The sequence below is a fragment of the Gorilla gorilla genome, chromosome 22 (assembly GCF_029281585.2).
Source record: "Gorilla gorilla gorilla isolate KB3781 chromosome 22, NHGRI_mGorGor1-v2.1_pri, whole genome shotgun sequence".
NCBI classification, from domain to species: domain Eukaryota; kingdom Metazoa; phylum Chordata; class Mammalia; order Primates; family Hominidae; genus Gorilla; species Gorilla gorilla.
This window is the reverse complement of record NC_073246.2, coordinates 46272496-46291528: the sequence shown is the minus strand read 5'-3', so window position 1 is coordinate 46291528 and position 19033 is coordinate 46272496. Positions and strand designations below refer to the sequence as shown.

The 19033-nt window shown below is 57.8% G+C and overlaps 1 protein-coding gene and 2 non-coding genes across 7 annotated transcripts in view; all 3 read right to left on the bottom strand.

Moving 5' to 3' along the window:
- Positions 1-1977: 1977 nt before the first annotated feature.
- The window catches only part of TRPM2 (transient receptor potential cation channel subfamily M member 2), a 104128-nt gene continuing 87072 nt past the window's right edge, over positions 1978-19033 (bottom strand). For all 5 annotated transcript variants that reach the window (XM_055373718.2, XM_055373712.2, XM_055373713.2 and 2 more), the window contains 6 exons: positions 18776-18877; positions 10803-10889; positions 7484-7589; positions 5490-5591; positions 3721-3837; positions 1978-2933 (listed from right to left, as the gene is read on the bottom strand). In XM_055373718.2, coding sequence (XP_055229693.1) covers positions 2808-2933; positions 3721-3837; positions 5490-5591; positions 7484-7589; positions 10803-10889; positions 18776-18877 — 640 coding nt within the window. In that variant the 3' untranslated portion in view covers positions 1978-2807. The remainder of the gene's footprint in view (positions 2934-3720; positions 3838-5489; positions 5592-7483; positions 7590-10802; positions 10890-18775; positions 18878-19033) is intronic.
- LOC115932809 (Z6 small nucleolar RNA) lies at positions 5548-5623 on the bottom strand. The gene has a single exon (XR_004068956.1). It is a non-coding gene; the product is annotated as a Z6 small nucleolar RNA (small nucleolar RNA).
- Positions 7470-7530, bottom strand: LOC115932810 (Z6 small nucleolar RNA). The gene has a single exon (XR_004068957.1). It is a non-coding gene; the product is annotated as a Z6 small nucleolar RNA (small nucleolar RNA).

Genomic DNA, 19033 nt, shown 5'->3' with positions numbered 1-19033 from the left:
CCAGATCTTGCTCACTGTGAGCTCTTCCCTCAGAGGACAGTGGCCTCTAAGAGACCACGGTTCACAGCACCCTGGCTTCCTTCAATGCTGAGGTCCTGGATGAGGGCACTGCCTGCTCCACACTGCCCCCAGCGGGCTGGCCCACATCTGTGCTGTGGAACGTGCCCCTGCCTGTCTCCCATTTGCTGTTTGTTCTGCCCTTGGAGTCTTCACTCTCAGCTGCCTCACTGGAGAAGCCACCTGACTCCCTCTGCTGGAATGCCTGCTCTTCCCCGGCCTCCAACCCGGTCCGGCTCCTGCGGTCCTGAGTGGACTTCATCCAGGATTGTGAGGCCCTCGGGCAGGGATGGGTTTTATTCATCACTGCACCCCTCAAATCCCCATCCCCAGGGCACAGACAGGCTCAGCAACCAGGTAGGAAGGGATGAGTGAATGATCAGAAGGCCTCATGCCTGACTCGCAAAAAGTCCGTGGTCAACCAGGCATGTCCTGGTTTCCCATTTGGTTCGAAGAGCCGCTGACCTCCATGGCTGCTGCACGGCACAGCCGAGGAGAGCTGGGTCCAGGCCTGGCTTTGCCAGCGGCTGCTGAGAGGACTGAGCAAGCCCTCTGCCCTCTCCGCACCCCAGGTCCCTCTACAAAAGGAGGCAAAACTTCCCCCCACAGGGCCGCCGTTGGTGTGTGGCTGGGCCCAAGCAGGCACCCACAGACAGCTCAGCCATGGGGCCCCCTGGGGGTGCTGCTGGAGTAGGGAGCAGCCCCGGGTTGGAGGAGCAGCGCTTCTAGGAGTGGGCAGAGCAGGGGGCACGGTGGTGATGGGGGACAGCCGTGTGAGTGTCTACGGCCACTGCACTGTGCAGCTGAAATGGTTCCAATGGTGAAGTTCGTGTCATGGGTGTTTCAAGTGAGCAGAGCAGACGCCCATCCCCTTGGTGGCGTCCCTCTCTGGTCTGACCCCCAGGCACAGCCCCCACCCCTTCCCTGGGTGCCACCTTCAGCATGGGTGTTTCTAGATCCTGCAGACACAGAGCCGAGACCAGCCCCAGACAGTGGGAGCTCAGCCCGATGGTGCAGCTAGAAACAGGAGCACTGAGCACAGCGTGGTCCCTGGCAGAGGTCTGGACCCACGGCCAGTAACCGAGGAGTCACAGGCCTTCCCTGTGGCACCTGGAGGCTGGATTGCATGTGGAGGCTGGATTGCATGTGGAGGCTGGATTGCACATGGAGGCTGCATTGCACGTGGAGGCTGCATTGCAGCGGGAGAGGGAGCTGGAGAGGGGTGGGGTGGGCCACATCCAGGCTGCATTGTGGTTCAAACCCGCCACCTGCGAGCCCCTTGGGAGTGGCGGATGCTGACCACAGATGCAGCTTCCAGGACCTCCCAGCCCTGCTGCCTCTGAGCTTCAAGAGGGGCCTGAAGATCTACATTTTTATCAAACCCCAGGGTGACTCCGTCACAAAAGTTGGTGACGGGACTGATTCTAAGCAGGGCATAAAGGGTCAGTTGTGTCCTTGGTGACGCTGATGGGGTGAGGGGGATACCTGGGGACAAGGGGGTGGCCAGAGAGCTTTGGGTCAGGTGGAAGACAGAGGCCTGTCCAGGGAAGAGTGGGCGTCACCTTGGCCAGTGCTCAGTGGCCAGGCAGCCCCAGGCTCCATCCGGAGCCCCTGCAGGGGTGCCAGGGCACATTGGCACCACCATGCAGGGGAAGCCAAGGAGGAGGGCATGTGGATGCCCGCATCCTGGCCTGGTGGGCTTGGGGACGATGCTGGAGCCCAGGTTTAGGAAAATGAAGACAGGGAGCTGATGGGTCAGAGGAGAAACTTGGGGGGTAGGGCTGAGGGGCTGCAGGACATCCACAGGCTGCAGGAAGCTCACCCGGGGATCGAGGAGAACTTCAGGCAGCCGTCACACAGCCCCTGGCCCTGGACGTGTCAGGAACTTTATTTGTGGAAAGCACAGAAGAGCCAGCCAGGCCTGAGATGGCAGATTTAATGTCTTGGGTTTTACCACATTCCCCTCCTGAGGGCCCTCATGGTTCATGCTCCCGTGAGCTGTTGACGTCAAACCAGGAGGCCCCCACGTCCCCGCCTCCTGCCCATGCCGTCCCTCCTTCCTGGGCGTGGCCAGCACGTGGCTCCCAGGGAGTAGGGAGGGAGAGCTTCTGCAGCCTCGTCCCAGGGTCCCTGGGGCCAACCCTGGCAGGGGCCCTCTGCGTCTCTTGACAGGCCTGGGCTTTGTCTGGGCTCCTGTACACCCACGGAGTTTATCCTGACAGTCAGGAGTTCAGACAGTGCCCCTAGCCCAGGCCAGGCAAGGCTCCATGTTGAGGCACCTCGAAACATGGAGGCCCTCTTGGGGAGAGTGGCAGGGCCCCTTCCTCACAGACATAGGCCTGAGGGGGCCACAGGGGACCCCGACTCTCCGGGGAACTTGCCTCAGGCCGATGACCTCCAAGGTGGATGAGCTGCTCGGGGTGACACAGCCAGGAAGGGAGTGGACTCTGGCCAAGGGCCCAGCTGCACAGGCCCAGCCCCTCGCCTGATGGCCAAGGGTCCCAGGGGCCCCTCAACTCTGAGTAGCCTGTGCCCTGTCTTGAGCTCTCCTCCCGGGTCACCTTGACCCCGTCCAGTTCATGAGGTCATCTGCAGCAGACTTGCGGCAGCCGTGAGGGGCAGTGGGTCCGCCAAAGCCCATCATGCGCAGGGCCCAGGAACAGCCTGAGTCTGGCCAGGCTCAGGAGAGAGAAGCCCTGGTTTCTGGGGGGAACGTCTATGGACTGGAGCCGCCCAGCCTGAGGGCACAGTCAGTAGTGAGCCCCGAACTCGGCGGCTGCCTTCTGGAGGAGGGTCTTGTGGTTTGCATAGAGTGGGATGCGCCTGTCCACCACCTGCCATCGGATGGAGGCCCCCGAGTCGCAGGCGTGCAGGTTCTGGAAGAACAAGGGCACAGCTGACCCTCCCCGCCAGCCCTGCCTCTGCCCAGCTGAGCCCTACGGACTGCAGCCTTGGAGGGCTTGGGGCCTGCACACCCTCCCTTTACTCCTCTGTGAAATGGGAGACAGGACCCCTGCGTCAGGTGCACCAGAGATGCACCCGCAAGGCCCTGAGGATCCTTCAGGGGAAGAAGATGCAGGTGCAGCTTTGCCGGGAGCTATTTAGCCCGCATTTAAAGCCCGGGGTTATTTATGGAATTTCCCATCCCAGTTCTGAATTAGGAGCATGCAGGATTGATCCAAGTACTGGGAATCCACATCCCCATAAAGAGCTAAAAGCCGGCAGCCGGGGGCTGAGGGGGCCTTGCCAGCCTCACCCCTGGATGCCATCTTCGAGGCCTCCCTGGAGGACCCAGGTCCCAGAACTACACAGGGCCCTCATGGTCGCCTGGCCAGCCCTGTCAGCTCTGGCCACCTGAGGTGGCTCCCTGGCCTCTCCCTGGTGCCCCCTTTGTCACTTTCTGGGCAAGACTCTGACCCTGTAGCCTCCAGTTTCTGGCCCTGGGCCCCAGGAGCATGGCCAGGTCCCTCCCTTGGAAGCCCCTGAGGCACATCCAGAATCCAGACCCCGGTCCCCGCCTTCCCTCTCCCCGGAGGCCATGCCCATACAGAGTTCAGCCTGCCAGAATCCAGACCCCCATCCCTGCCAACCCCCTCCCCAGAGGCCACGCCCATACCCGTCCCTGCCTCCCCACTCCCGCCTCCAGGGAGGCCAGGCACATACAGAGTTCAGCCTGTTCAGCTCCACGTCGTTCTGGTCCTGGAAGTGGACGCTGACGGCCACCGTCTCGATCCAGGCATTGTCCGTGTTCCTCGGGTCATCCATGTAGCCTTTGTACACCTGGATGGGCAGGGCAGGGTAAGCCCGACAGCGAGGGACACCTGAGCGGTGCCCCGGCCCACCTCGTGACCTCCACCCTGACCCAGCTCTGAGCACACCTTCCAGCACACACAGGACCCCGGCCCAGCTCTCCCCAGCCCCCGCCAGCCTGCCTGGGCCTGCAAGGCGGAGCAGCCCAATGCGGGCTTCATCCTGGACAGACACGTCCTTGCCCTGCAGAGATCTTGGAAATGCCTTGAAAACGTCTGCTCAGTGAAGGAAGACAGTTTCAAAGGCCACCTGTTGTAGGAGTCCACTCATAACAGACACCCAGAACCGGCAAATCCAAGGAGATGGGAAGCAGATGTGGGAGTGCTGGGGAGGAGCTAGGGGTGACTGGGGTGATGGAAAGTTCTGGAACCGGATAGAGGTGGTGGCTGCACAATGTTGTGAAGTGCTCCACACCATGGCATTGATCACTTTTTTTTTTTTTTTTTTTTTTTTTTGAGACGGAATCTCACTCTGTTCCCCAGGCTGGAGCGCAGTGGTGCAACCTCGGCTCACTGCAACCTCCGCCGCCTGGTTCAAGCAATTCTTCTGCTTCAGCCTCCCAAGTAGCTGAGATTACAGGTGCGCGCCATCAGGCCTGGCTAATTTTTGTATTTTTAGTAGAGACGGGGTTTCACCATGTTGGCCAGGCTGGTCTCGAACTCCTGACCTCAAGTGATCTACCCACCTCAGCCTCCCAAAGTGTTGGGATTACAGGCGTGAGCCAGCGCACCCGGCCCGTGTAGCCTGCTTTTATAAAGAGCGTCCATAAAGGGCTGGGCGCAGTGGCTCACGCCTGTAATCCCAGCACTTTGGGAGGCCGAGGTGGGCCGATCGCTTGAGCCCAGTTCATGACCAGCCTGGGCAACATGGCCAAACCCTGTCTCTACTAAAAATACAAAATATTAGACAGGTGTGGTGTCTCACCGCTGCAGCCCCCGCTACCTGGGAGGCCAAGGCAAGAGGATTGCTTGAGCCCGGGAGGTGGAGGCTGCAGCAAGCCAAGATCGCACCACTGCACTCTAGCCTGGGTGACAGAATAAGACCTTGTTTCCAAAAATAAAAATTAAAAAAGAAGTGTGCGTGCATTTGCGTGAGAGAGCTGGAGATGGAGGCTTTCCAAGGAAAGATCGAGGTTTCTAAAGAAGTAAATAAAAAGTCCTGGTACAGTCGGCCCCCAGGCTGGGCATGCATGTGGGAAGGGCCCCTCCAGAGCTTGGGAGTCGGGGCAAGGTCTGAGGGAGGGGCTGGCTTCCCAGCACCCTTGGGCGCAGCTGTGCTCGAGGCAAGGGTGGACGTGGGGAGGAGGGCGGCACCAGGCCTCCAAGCAGCTGTCACACTCGAAGGCAGCAAGGGTCCTCAGCCCATCCCCCTTGATTTAGAGAGGAGAAAATGGAACAGAGAGGGAGGGCGAGATGTCTGAGGGGCCCTGCACACAGCTATGCTTCCGGGTCCTCTGGGAGCTGTGCAACATGGGGGCAGGGGCTGGGACCACCATCACCTGGTGAAGCTGGGTGGGACCGCTGTCACCCAGTGGGGCTGGGACAGGTCCCCAGTATCATACTGTGTTTGTCCTGCAGCCCTGGGGACACACAGGTGGAGCAGAGCAAACAGGCCAGGAATACCTCCATGCCGGACTTCAGCAAGTTCTCAAAAGATGGCCAGTGCTCCTGCCGGAGGATCCGCTTCAGCTTCCGAGGTAGCGTCTCCCCTGGCTCCCGGGAGCCCTGGACAGACAGAGGACAGAGGCAGGTCAACAGGGCACCGAAGCGGGACCTCAGGCTGCCCTGGCACCCGTCTCCACTGGCCTCCTGCCCAGCGTGGGCAGCGGCCCAGCCCTGGGAGCCACAGGCAGGCGGCGTCTCAGGCTGCAGTGACATTGCCCAGAACCCGCCGTCCACGTCAGCATCTGTGAGGCCTGCCGTGGCCCGAGCAGGGGGCACTGGGCTGCAGACACAACCTCTGAGGAGCAGGGACAGCCCCCAGGGTACCCACCCTGAGCTCAGACTCCCCAGGGGTGACAGGGCACCCCCTTCCCGCTCCCCTGGCGCCTGCCCCCGGCGTCGCCCCTCCCAGCTCCCACCCAGTGCAGCAGGCTGCCACGGCGGGTTCCCTGTTTGCATTCCCGTCTCTCCCAGTCCCACCCCGGCCTGTGCTGCGGCTGGCTGGGCTCCCAGACGCTCCCGAGCGCCACCTGACTCAGGGACCCGGCTCTGGCCTGCACCTCCTCCTCCCCACACCCATCTTTCCCACCCTATTGGTCATTCAAAGTCCCACTGAAACACCCGTGGGTTTCTCATGAAGACTTTGCACGCCACGTCAAGACGGTCCCACCTCAGCCCCATGACACTCCCACCCTCAGGCATGCGTGCCCTACAGAGCCAGGAGGCCCCTCAGAGTGCCCCTCTCAGTGACCAGCCTGAGCTGACAGGGATGCCGGTGAGTGGGACCCCCAGACCCAACCCCACGCACCCCGCATGGAGAGGCCAAAGTGCCAGAGAGCGGAGGGTGACTCATGTTCCAGGGCCGGGTGTGCACAGGCAGAGAAGCTACTGGGTGAGCGCAGCAGGGCAGCAAGGGGACCCCAAGGCCAAAGGCCCCCTCTGCTGCAGGAGTGGTTCCAGCTGTGGAGACAGGCCCCCAAAGCACTGGGACCCAGCAGCTGGGCCTGGGCTCCGGAGTCCCCGTTCCTGCCCAAAGGCCCTCGTGGCACTGCTGCCCTGCACACCGTGGTGGCACACACACTCCCACAGCAGCAGAGGCAGCCACCAGGCCATGAGCTCGGGGTCAGAGAAATGCAACAGCTTCTTGCTGAGTTGTTGTTAGTCACAGACTCCCCGGATCAGGTGCAGAGGAGAGGCCCTGCGGGGCAGGCTGTACCCCAGAGGCCATGCGCCACGGCCAGGCCTGGCAGGACTCAGACCTCCTGGCAGGACCAGCCTCTTCCATCCCGTGCAGTGAGCGGGCTGGAGGGCTGCGGAGGCCAGGCTGGCCTGGGAGGAAACAGGAGCTGTTGGAGGCACTTGAACAGGAAAGGCCCGGGCCATCTGTCCCGATTGTGTGCACCCCTCCCCACAAGATGCTGGGGTGCGCTCCAGCCTCAGCCCCACAACCAGCCCCTGAGCTGAGGGGCCTGTGCACAACCCTGGGCCCTACCTGCCCCTGTCCCTGCCCCTGCCCCTACTCCTGTACCTGCCCCTACCCCTGGATGACACCGTCCTATATTTATGGCTCAGCACCTGGCCCTGAAGGTCAGGAGCTGGTTGGTGTCTGAGACACGGGTGAAGAGCTACCTCTGCCCCCAACACTCTGAACTCCACAAGGGAAGCCCAGGTGGCCTCCAGCCGCAGCCCAGCCCATGCCTGGGACACAGTAGGTGCCCCATTAGTGTTTATGCACCAAAAGATCCTCTGATCCTGGGTTTTCCTAACTGCAACATGAGGAAAAGGGAGGAGGAGTGTCTTCTACAGACAAAACAGGCTGGGGTCTCGAACCTCCCTGCCCAGGGGCTGCAGGGGGCTGCAGGGGGCTGGTGTTCAGTCCGTGGGCAGAATGGATGAATGGACGAGTGACCCACAGACAGCCCAGTGGACAGAGGTCCCACACGCGGCAGCCTTACCCCAGGCAGGGCCCAGTGCTCGGAGAGAGGGAGCTTCACCACCAGCACTTCCAGCATCTTCTTTATGCTCTTCCTGCAGATGGCTCCGTCCTCGTTCCGCCTCCACCTGCGGAGAGAGCGGCCATGGCTGCCCAGGACCCGCTGCGGCCTCCACCCTCCCCTGCGCCGCGGCGGGGCTGGCCCTGCCTGGGGCGGGGCAGTATCAGGCCCACTGCAGGCTCAAACCGTGTTCTTTTTCAAGTTCTTCATCCCCAGGGAAAAGACTGAGATAGTAACCACTTAGGGGACGTCCTTCTTCACTTCCATCATAGCTGGTAGAACTAGAAAGAGACCCAGCCTTCCTGGAGAATGTTTTAAACATTAAAATCCTTAAAGAGGTACCTGCCCTTTGACCCAGCTTTGCAGTTTGACCACTCTTAGAAAATGCCAGTGGGAGTCCAGTGAGGTGACGTGGGGTGCCAAGTGCCTCCCGGGGGTGACGTGGGGTGCTGAGTGCAGCCTGGGGGTGATGTGGGGTGCCGAGGGCTGCCTGGGGGTGATGTGGGGGTGACATGGGGTGCTGAGTGCAGGCCAGGGTTGACATGGGGGTGACATGGGGGTGACATGGGGTGCCAAGTGCCACCTGGGGGTCACATGGGGTGCGGAGTGCAGCCCGGGGTGACGTGGGGGTGACGTAGGGTGCCGAGTGCCACCCGGGCAGGCCAAGGAGAGGCCAAAGGACTGGGGAGCAGAGGGTGACTCGCACCCCAGGGCCATGTCTGCACGGCCAGAGAAGCCACTGGGTGAGAGTGGCTGGGCAGCAACAGGACCCTGAGGCCAAAGGCCCCTCCGCTGGGGGGAGGTCCCAGCTGTGGAGGTAGAGCCCCCAGAGAGCACAGGGCACAGCAGCTGGGCCTGGGCCCCAGAATCCCATTCCTGCCCAATGGGGGCAGCAAGAGCCCCCGGCAGCTTCCTCAGGGATGCAGGCGTCTGCACCCGCACAGAAGGCGGCCCCTGCCTTGGGTGAGAGCAGCGGGCCAGCTGCTGGAGTGCAGAGGAGTGAGCCTGAGGGGGTGAGTGTGGAGCTGTGTCCCTGTCTGTGAATGGGTGTGGAGGAGTGAGCCTGTGGTGGGGGTTGAGTGTGGGGCTGTGTCCCTGTGGATGGGTGTGGAGAGTGAGTCTGAGGGGGTGAGTGTGGGACTGTGTCCCTGTGGATGGGTGTGGAGAGTGAGTCTGAGGGGGTGAGTGTGGGACTGTGTCCCTGTGGATGGGTGTGGAGAGTGAGCCTGAGGGGTGAGTGTGGGGCTGTGTCCCTGTGGATAGCAGTGGAGAGTGAGCCTGAGGGGGTGAGTGTGGGGCTGTGTCCCTGTGGATAGGTGTGGAGAGTGAGTCTGAGGGGGTGAGTGTGGGGCTGTGTCCCTGTGGATGGGTGTGGAGAGTGAGTCTGAGGGGGTGAGTGTGGGGCTGTGTCCCTGTGGATGGGTGTGGAGAGTGAGCCTGAGGGGGTGAGTGTGGGGCTGTGTCCCTGTGGATAGCAGTGGAGAGTGAGCCTGAGGGGGTGAGTGTGGGGCTGTGTCCCCGTGGATAGGTGTGGAGAGTGAGCCTGAGGGGGTGAGTGTGGGACTGTGTCCCTGTGGATGGGTGTGGAGAGTGAGCCTGAGGGGGTGAGTGTGGGGCTGTGTCCCTGTAGATAGCAGTGGAGAGTGAGCCTGAGGGGGTGAGTGTGGGGCTGTGTCCCTGTGGATAGGTGTGGAGAGTGAGTCTGAGGGGTGAGTGTGGGATGTGTCCCCGTGGATAGGTGTGGAGAGTGAGCCTGAGGGGGTGAGTGTGGGGCTGTGTCCCTGTGGATAGCAGTGGAGAGTGAGCCTGAGGGGGTGAGTGTGGGGCTGTGTCCCCGTGGATAGGTGTGGAGAGTGAGCCTGAGGGGGTGAGTGTGGGGCTGTGTCCCTGTGGATGGGTGTGGAGAGTGAGCCTGAGGGGGTGAGTGTGGGTTGTGTCCCTGTGGATAGGTGTGGAGAGTGAGCCTGAGGGGGTGAGTGTGGGGCTGTGTCCCTGTGGATGGGTGTGGAGAGTGAGCCTGAGGGGGTGAGTGTGGGGCTGTGTCCCTGTGGATAGGTGTGGAGAGTGAGCCTGAGGGGGTGAGTGTGGGGCTGTGTCCCTGTGGATAGGTGTGGAGAGTGAGTCTGAGGGGTGAGTGTGGGGCTGTGTCCCTGTGGATAGGTGTGGAGAGTGAGCCTGAGGGGGTGAGTGTGGGGCTGTGTCCCTGTGGATGGGTGTGGAGAGTGAGCCTGAGGGGGTGAGTGTGGGGCTGTGTCCCCGTGGATAGGTGTGGAGAGTGAGCCTGAGGGGGTGAGTGTGGGGCTGTGTCCCCGTGGATAGGTGTGGAGAGTGAGCCTGAGGGGGTGAGTGTGGGGCTGTGTCCCCATGGATAGGTGTGGAGAGTGAGTCTGAGGGGTGAGTGTGGGGCTGTGTCCCCGTGGATGGGTGTGGAGAGTGAGTCTGAGGGGTGAGTGTGGGGCTGTGTCCCCGTGGATAGGTGTGGAGAGTGAGTCTGAGGGGAGAGTGTGGGGCTGTGTCCCCGTGGATGGGAGTGGAGAGTGAGTCTGAGGGGTGAGTGTGGGGCTGTGTCCCCATGGATGGGAGTGGAGAGTGAGTCTGAGGGGTGAGTGTGGGGCTGTATGCCCGTGGATGGGAGTGGAGAGTGAGTCTGAGGGGTGAGTGTGGGGCTGTGTCCCCGTGGATAGGAGTGGAGAGTGAGTCTGAGGGGTGAGTGTGGGGCTGTGTCCCCGTGGATAGGTGTGGAGAGTGAGTCTGAGGGGTGAGTGTGGGCTGTGTCCCTGTGGATAGGTATGGAAAGTGAGTCTGAGGGGGTGAGTGTGGGGCTGTGTCCCTGTGGATGGGTGTAGAGGAGTGAGTCTGAAGGGAGAGTGTGGGGCTGTGTCCCTGTGGATAGGAGTGGAGAGTGAGTCTGAGGGGTAAGTGTGGGACTGTGTCCCCGTGGATAGGTGTGGAGAGTGAGTCTGAGGGGTGAGTGTGGGTCTGTGTCCCCGTGGAGGGGCCCTCTAATGGGCAGGGACCGGCAGGAAAGTAAAGGCAGCCCCGGGAGAGGGGACGGGTCCTGGGATCTTCCTCCAGGATGGGCAGCATGGACATTCCTGCCCCGTTTCGGGCGTATTCACGTTTATCCACAGACGCCCCCTGCATCCCCCCAATAGGCACCAAGTGCCAAGCACCAAAGCCGCCCTCCCGGCCCTTGAGCACTGGGCAATGGCAGCCGCCCCTTGTGAAGGTGGGGTGACCGCCTTGCTGAGGTGCTGGTGCCCGGCACACATGAACTCACCGCGTGACCATGGGGTACAGCGTGTGGTTGGGTCCGAAGCAGCTGAGGCTCCCGCGCCCACGCAGTCCTGTGCGGCCCATGGGGTTCCTGGGATGCAGAGGGGTTGACTCAGTCCACCGTCCACCAATGGGGGAGCAGGACAGGGCAGGGAGGGCGACTGAGAGGGGACAGCGGGCGTCAGGAGCCGGCGCACAGTGGGACAGCATGCAGGCTTCTTTAGGGACCTGCTCTGGCCTAGGGAGTAGGATCCCTTTGGGACCCCCAAGGAGTGAGACCAAGGCTCTGGGTTAACTTGGGGTCACCTGGTGGGGGAAGGGTCTCCCTGGGAGCAGAAGTCCGGCCACTGCAGGCCAGCGAGGGGCTAAAGTGTCCACCTTCTCCCCACGGAGCGTGGAACTGGCCGACTGCTCGGGCCAGCACTTTGCATCCAAAGGCCCCAGCACGCGAGAGCATGGCCTCCATCCTGGCAGCCTTCCGAGGGGCAGTGTGGGAACCAGGCCAGACACCCAGAGGCCCTGCGTCCGTGTGGCCACAGATGATAGGCCACACAGACCCCCAGCAGAGTGTGCTAACCACGGTCAGCAGGAGCCACAGACGCTTCCCATGGGGCCAGGCTGGTCTCCCTGACACCACCAGGTCCTATATGAAACAGCAAGTTCTAGAAACGGGCGATTTCCTGTGAATGTACCACTAAAACAGAAGGAAGAAATGCACTGCCGCTATCGTGCGGTGGGGGCGGCATCCACATCTACAGAAGGTCCCCGGCAGCATCCCCGCCATAGTCCCCGACAGCGTCCCTGCCACCGTCCCCGCCACCATCCCCGCCACCAGCGTTCCCAACACCAGTGTCCCCGCCACTGTCCCCGTCACCCTCCCTGCCAGCGTCCCTGCCACAGTCCTCGCCACAGTCTCCGTCACCATCCCTGCCAGCGTCTATGTCACGGTCCCCACCACAGTCCCCACCAGCGTCCCCGCCACCGTCCCCACCACAGTCCCCACCACCATCCGTGCCACAGTGGGGACAGTGGTATCGTTCCTCCACCATTCCACTCTGACCTCCAGACCCCATCAGAGCTGCAGCCTCTGACCCACCCCTCATGGCCTCCTCTCCACACAGCCTAGACTCCATCCTCCTGAGTCTGCGCGGCCGTGCGTGGCTGCCCCAGGACAGCTGACCACCTCTAGCACCGGCGGCCACCAGCCAGGCCTGCACTACCGTCCCCGACCCTGCCTGGCGTGGCAGCCTCCAGCTGGCCTCCCTGCCTCCACCCAGCCCCTCCTCTCTGTTGCCCCCCAGCAGCCACCCTGTTCCTACCCAGCTGTCAGGGGTCCCAGCTCTCATCACACCTCTGCACAGACCTGCCTGAGCCCACAGCGATCAGAGTCCACACCAGAACATGCCCAGTGTGTAGGGCCCACCTTGCCAGGCCTCTCAGACAGCCCTCCCAGCTCACTCTGCGGTCTCCTCTGTGGCTGGGGGGCCTTGCACGGTGGGGCCCAGGCAGCCTCCCCAGAAGCTGCTCAGAAACCAGAGCCCCAGCCCCACCCAGCTACAGAGCTGGCAACACATGCAGCAAGGCTTGGGGACCTCAGCTCGAAGGCCGGGGCTCAGTCAGGGTTCCTGCGAGGGCCACTGCTGCCTCCCCTCAACCCCAAGCCCGTCTCTCACTCCCGTCCACCCCGCCCTTGCCAGCCACCATTCTCCTTCCTGCACTCACGCAACTGAGCAGGCAGAACCCAGAACCAAGGCCACGGACAAATTCGGCACTGGGCGGAGCTGCACTGAGCTCCAGAAGGAGAGGAAGGCAGAGGTCGTGCTGCTGGGAGCAAGGCTGCCTCGTCTCCCTGTAACTGCTGTTCATGCTGAGTGCAGTGCATTGGTCAAGAAGCTCACAGAGGAGGCCACACGCTCTGCCTGGCATCAGTCCACCCCCACAGGAAGCTCTGGGTCCCAGGGCCCTGCTGTCATCTCACTGTCCCCATCCCTAGTCGGCCAGTAGCAGAGCCAGGAGGGAGGTCAGGGGCCTGCCAGCTCCTACCACATGCACGCTCGCTCCTGCCAGGAGGGAAACAAACACTCTGCACCCTTGCTTCTCAGTCAGCCTGAGCGGGCCGGGCAGCAGGGGCTTTGGACCACCATGCTGCCCTCCTCCCACCGCAGCCCCCACCCCACACCCGAGTCTTCAGCTGCTCTCACTGTGCCCTGATCTCTGATCCCCCGGTCATGATCTCGTCCATATGGTTCTCAACCCCTCATCTCCCTGCCACGTGCCCGGTAGTTCCATCACGACGTCAAGGCATAGGCCCGTCCATAAACCTACGCACACAACCCCAAAGCACAAAAACAGCGACAGTCCGACTGCAGCAATCACACGTTCATTCACTCATCCACTCAGCTCCAGAAATGCAGGTGGGTTGAAGGGTGGAGAGCTGGCCTATGGGTTGAACAAGGCAGAATCTTTGCTGACCTGACCTCAATCCATCTCAGAAAGAGGGGGCAAGCCAAGCCCAAGTGGAGTGGATTCGAAATTGGAAGGGACTTGCGGGCAGGGGCAAAGGAGAAGGCTTGTTTAAAGAGTTTATGTTGGCAGGAGCAACGCAAGAGGGCAGGAGGACCCGGGTGCAGGAGGAGCAGGACATTCCCGGGATGAGGTCCTTGAAAGGCAGTGGGAGACGGGTCTAGCACAAAGATGCACTGGGGTGAACAATGCCCACAAATGTATGTCCTTCCCAGAACCTCAGAATCTGGCCTTGTTCAGAAATAGTGTCTGCAGGTGTAATTAGTTAAGATGAAGCTACACTGGAATAGGGTTGGCCCTAAACCCAGTACGATTTATAATCCTAAGAACAGAAGAGACACAGACACATGCAGGGAGAGGCCATGTGGCTAGGGAGGCAGAGATCACAAGCCAAGGAACACGAAGGGCTGCCAGGAACACCAGGAGCTGGAGAGGCAGGAAGAGGTCTCCCCTCAAGCCCTCAGAGGGAGTGTGGTCCTTGATTTCAGACTCCTGGCCCTCAGAACTGTGAGATAATCCATTTCTGTTAAGCCCCTCCCCCCCTAGTTTGTGGTACTTAGTTACAACAGCCATAGAAAACTAATACAGTGAGGGGGCTGGCCCCAGACAGACGTGGGGACAGTCACTCCTATACCAGAAAGGGCATCTGAGTGTGTGAGTGACTTGAGTCAGACAAGCTCACACAGGCTGCTGTTGTGAATGGGCCAAGAGGGTTAGGGTTAAGGTTAGGGGTTAGGATTAGGGTTAGGGTTAAGGTTAGGGTTAGGTGTTAGTTCAGGGTTACAGCCAAGCAGCTGCAACAACCCAGGGTAGAGACGGGCCACGGAGGACATTTCAATTTCAAGAATCAGCGTGTTGCCAATCCCACTCCAACAAAAATGCAATAAAACTAGAAGGTGATAACAAAGAATGGCTTAAAAACTATAAGTACATGACCAGGTATAGTGGCTCACGCCCGTAATCCTAGCACATTGGGAGGCCAAGGCGGGCGGATCACGAGGTCAGGAGTTCAAGACCAGGCTGCCCATCATGGTGAAACCCCATCTCTACTAAAAATACAAAAGGAATTAGCTGGCATGGTGGTGCGTGCCTGTAATTCCAGCGACTTGGGAGGCTGAGGTAGGAGAATTGCTTGAACTGGGACCCAGTAGGTGGAGGTTGCAGTGAGCCAAGATCGCACCACTGCACTCCATCCTGGGGTACAGAGCAAGACTCCATCTCAAGATAAAAAAAGCTAAAAGTACATCACTAAACAATCAAATGAAGATTATGCTGGGCGTGGTGGCTCTCATCTGTAATCCCAGCACTTGAGGAGGCAGACACAGGAGGACAGCTTGAGCCCAGGAGCTTAAGATCTGCCTGGGCAATAGAGCAAGACCTCATTCTCCACAAAAAGAAAAAAAAAAGAGCAAAACAAAAGTGTAAAATGAAGATTATAATGAAATTCATAAAGTAATAAATAAAATCCCTACACATCAAAACTTAAGGGATACAGCCTACCAGGTCTTAGAGAGAATTTATAGTCTTAGGTACCCTTATTAGAAAACCAGGAAAGTTGAATAAAAATGAGCTCTAGCACACAAATCAAGAGCAAATCCATAAGAAGTAGAAAGGAAGGAAAGATAACAATAAAAGCAAAAATGGATGAGATCAAAAAATTAAGATAATCAACAAATCCAAAAGTTAGTTTTTTGAAAAGATTATAAAATTAAACCACTGGCAAGAATAATCAAAAAAAAAAAAGAAGAGAAATACATAATAAATATAAATGCTCAAAAGAGAAATTACTATATATTTATATTAGAGATTTTTTAAATCATAAAAGAATATTATGGACATCTGTGACACAATACATTTCAAAAGTCAGATGAAATTATAATTTTCCAGAAAATTTACAATTACTAAAAAGGACCCAAGAAGAAACAGGAAATAAGATTCCAAAAATCATTATGGAAGATAAAGTAGTTAGAAATCCACTTGCTCAAAATATGTTAGAGCTAACAGTTATATAGGTGAGTATTATCAGACTTTAAGAAACAAATAATTATCTCCACCTCATACAAACATTCTCTTCTCTGTAAAGAAGAGAAAAGAAGGAAAGCTGACCAGCTCATTCATTGAGACTGGTATAACCTCATACCAAAACCAAAGTAAGACAGTACAAGAAATATAAATTATAGGCAAATTCCACTTTTGAACACAGATTTTTTAAAATCTTAAGTAAAATGTTAGTAAATTAACTCCAGCAGTACGTTAAATATAACAGAAGAGTTTATTCCAGGAATGCAAGGATGGCTCAACACTAAAGGAGTTATAAAAATAATTCACACACTAATTGGCTAAAGGGGAAACATCTTATAACTATCTCAATCAATGGCAGAAAAACCATTTAGTAGCATTCAGCTCCTGACAAATTGGGACTAGATAGAAACATTCCTAATCCGATAAAAGGTATTTATAAGTTTCTTCAGTAAATACCATACTTAATGGTGAAACGTTGATAGCATTTCCATTAAGTCAGAAACAAGGAAGCCTGTTACTATTACCAATATTCTAAATTACACTGAAGAATTTACCCAGCACAATAAGGCAAGAAAAAGGAATGAGGCATGATTATTGTAAGGAGAAAGACAATATTGTTATTTGCAGAATATATATTACTTACATAGAAAATCTACAAACACATTTATATAATTAACGAGAAGGTTTAATAAAGTTGTTAGATACAAAGTCAGCAAACAAAATTAATAATGCCCTTATATATATTTTTAAAAATTGAAAATATAAAAAAATGTTATACGCCAGGCATGGTGGCTCATGTCTGTAATCCCAGCACTCTGGGAGGCTGAGGCGAGTGGATCACCTGAGGTCAGGAATTCAAGACCAGCCTGGCCAACATCGTGAAACCCCATCTCTACTAAAAATACAAAATTAGCTGGGCATGGTGGTGGATGCCTGTAATTCCAACTACTCAGGAGGCTGAGGCAGGAGAATTGCTTGAACCCAGGAGGCAGAGGTTGTAATGAGCCAAGATCACCCCGTTGCACTCCAGCCTGGGCAACAAAAGTGAAATTCCACCTCAAAAAAAAAAAAAAAAAAAAGAAAAAGAAAAAAATGTTATAATTCCCCCAAATAACAAAAGTTATCAAATACCTGAGGAATAAATATTATTTAAAAATGTAAGATCTTTATGAACAAAATTATAAAACTTTAGAGAAGAACAAAGAGAAGACATAAATAAATGTTGACAAATACAGTCATAGAAGACTCATTATCATAAAAGTGTCCATTGTCTCAAATTTTTCTATAAACTTAATACAATTCTTATCAATGGATTTGTCATGGAGCTAGAAAAACTGGCTTTTAAACTCACAAAAAAGCTAAAGGCTCAAGACTAGAAAAGGCAGGTTTAAAGACATGCTATCCCAGAGTCAGGATTACTGCAACGCTGTGGCAAATAGTGGCATGATCTGCTATGAGATGACTGGGACAGAGGCGTACGGAGCTTTGAAAGAGGAGACACACCTCAGGGAGGAGCCACACCTCAGGGAAGGAGCCACACCTCAGGGAAGGAGCCACACCTCAGGGAGGAGCCACACCTCAGGGGAGGAGCCAGACCTAAGGGGAGGAGCCACACCTCAGGGAGGAGCCACACCTCAGGGAAGGAGCCACACCTCAGGGAGGAGCCACACCTCAGGGGAGGAGCCAGACCTAAGGGGAGGAGCCACACCTCAGGGAGGAGCCACACCTCAGGGGAGGGGCCAGACCTCAGGGAGGAGCCACGCCTCAGGGGAGGAGCCACACCTCAGGGGAGGGTCCAGATGTAAGGGGAGGAGCCACACCTCAGGGGAGGGGCCAGACCTCAGGGAGGAGCCACACCTCAGGGGAGGAGCCAGACCTCAGGGGAGGAGCCACACCTCAGGGAGGAGCCACATCTCAGGGGAGGAGCCACACCTCAGGGAGGAGCCACACCTCAGGGGAGGAGCCAGACCTAAGGGGAGGAGCCAGACCTAAGGGGAGGAGCCATGCCTCAGGGGAGGGGCCAGACCTAAGGGGAGGAGCCACGCCTCAGGGAGGAGCCACACCTCAGGGGAGGAGCCAGACCTACGCAGAGGAGCCACACCTCAGGGAGGAGCCACACCTCAGGGGAGGGGCCAGACCTAAGGGGAGGAGCCACACCTCAGGGAGGAGCCACACCTCAGGGAGGAGCCACACCTCAGCAGGAAATGATGTCAGGCAGCTCACTTTCTGTGTGAATTCACAAAATAAATCAGGCCCCTCCTCATACCTTATACAATCAGCCTTCAGCTGTATTAAAGTCTCAGTGAAAAAAACTAATTTTAAAATGTATCAAATGAATATAGGAAGGTGTGTCTTTATAATTTCATAGAAAGAGAACACACCTAAGGAAATATAATGAAAATATGATTCGTAAGTCCACAACAGAAGCATGGTGCATATAGAAAGTGCTCTTCTGCACTACTAAAGCTCGCATGGCCACCACGTCCTGCCAAGTCCTGACACACCTGCCTGTGTGGCAGCCACCTGTGAGAGCAGGTGCTCGCGCCTTGTTGCCCATGCCAGGCACCTGCTGCTCTCCTCGTCAGCTTCCCACAGCCACCAGATGCACCTCCCTAAACACCCACCCTTGCCCGTCCCACATACCCCCAACACCAGAGCGGGCCGTCTGCAGCTGCAGCCACCTGGCCAGGACCTCTGCTCTCAGGCCCCATCGCCTCCTACCACCTCCTTACTCGACCTCTGGCTCCAGGCAGAAGAGCCCACACCCTGTTCCAGAGCATCCCGCAAAGGCCTGCCACGCAGTCCCCCCGTCCTTCAGACCCTTTGGTTCCTCTGCTCCATGGTTCATGCTCCACATCCGGGCAACCCCCCAATCCCAGGTTCTGGTGGCCCCTCCACCTCCTCCTCGTGGCAGGGTCCAAGACCCCCAGGCTCCTTCCTTCCAGGGCACTTGTAGGCGCTCACGGGGCACTTGACACCTTTATTTTGGGTTTCCTTACCTGTGTGATGGGTGCAGCGCCAATCCTGTGGGGAACAGGATGCCAGGCGAGGCCACCTTCCCAGCCAGGTGAGCCTGCCAGCGCCCATCTCCGTGTCCCCTCCCTGCTGCACAGCCCCTGCCCATCCTCTGAGGCATCGTCCTCTCCCAGCACAGCCGTCCCCACGTACACAGACAAATCCACGTCCCCAGATTACGGCAGGGACCATGGGGCAAGGCCTGCTGGAGGCCAGGGGGCAAGTCCCACCCCCACAAGCCCAGTCCTGGGGGCTACGGAGATGCAGTGAGTTGATGTTTTCTTCCTTTCGGTGGCTCACATGCTTTTTTTGGTTTTGTTTTATGAGAAAAATGCTTCCTTTGCCCAGAAAGGAAACCTGCCCCTCAAGGCAAACCCCAAAGGCTGACGGGGCGGGGCCCGCAGGGGGCACACTCACAGGGGCAACCCGGCCTGCACTGTGTACGGCCCGTGGAAGCTCCGGCGGTCCCTCAGGCCATCCACCACGTTGTACTGGATCGTGGACAGCGGCTCCAGGGTGCTGGGAGCAGAGGAGAAGGCGTGTCTGTGTCCCCGTGTTGCAGGTGGGACAGAGCAGACAGGCAGAGGGTTCACCCCCCACCAAGGGCCCAGCCGAGTAGCTGCAGGCTGGGTGTACGCAACAGTAGGAGCTGGGCCCCTTCAGGCCCCCACGGGC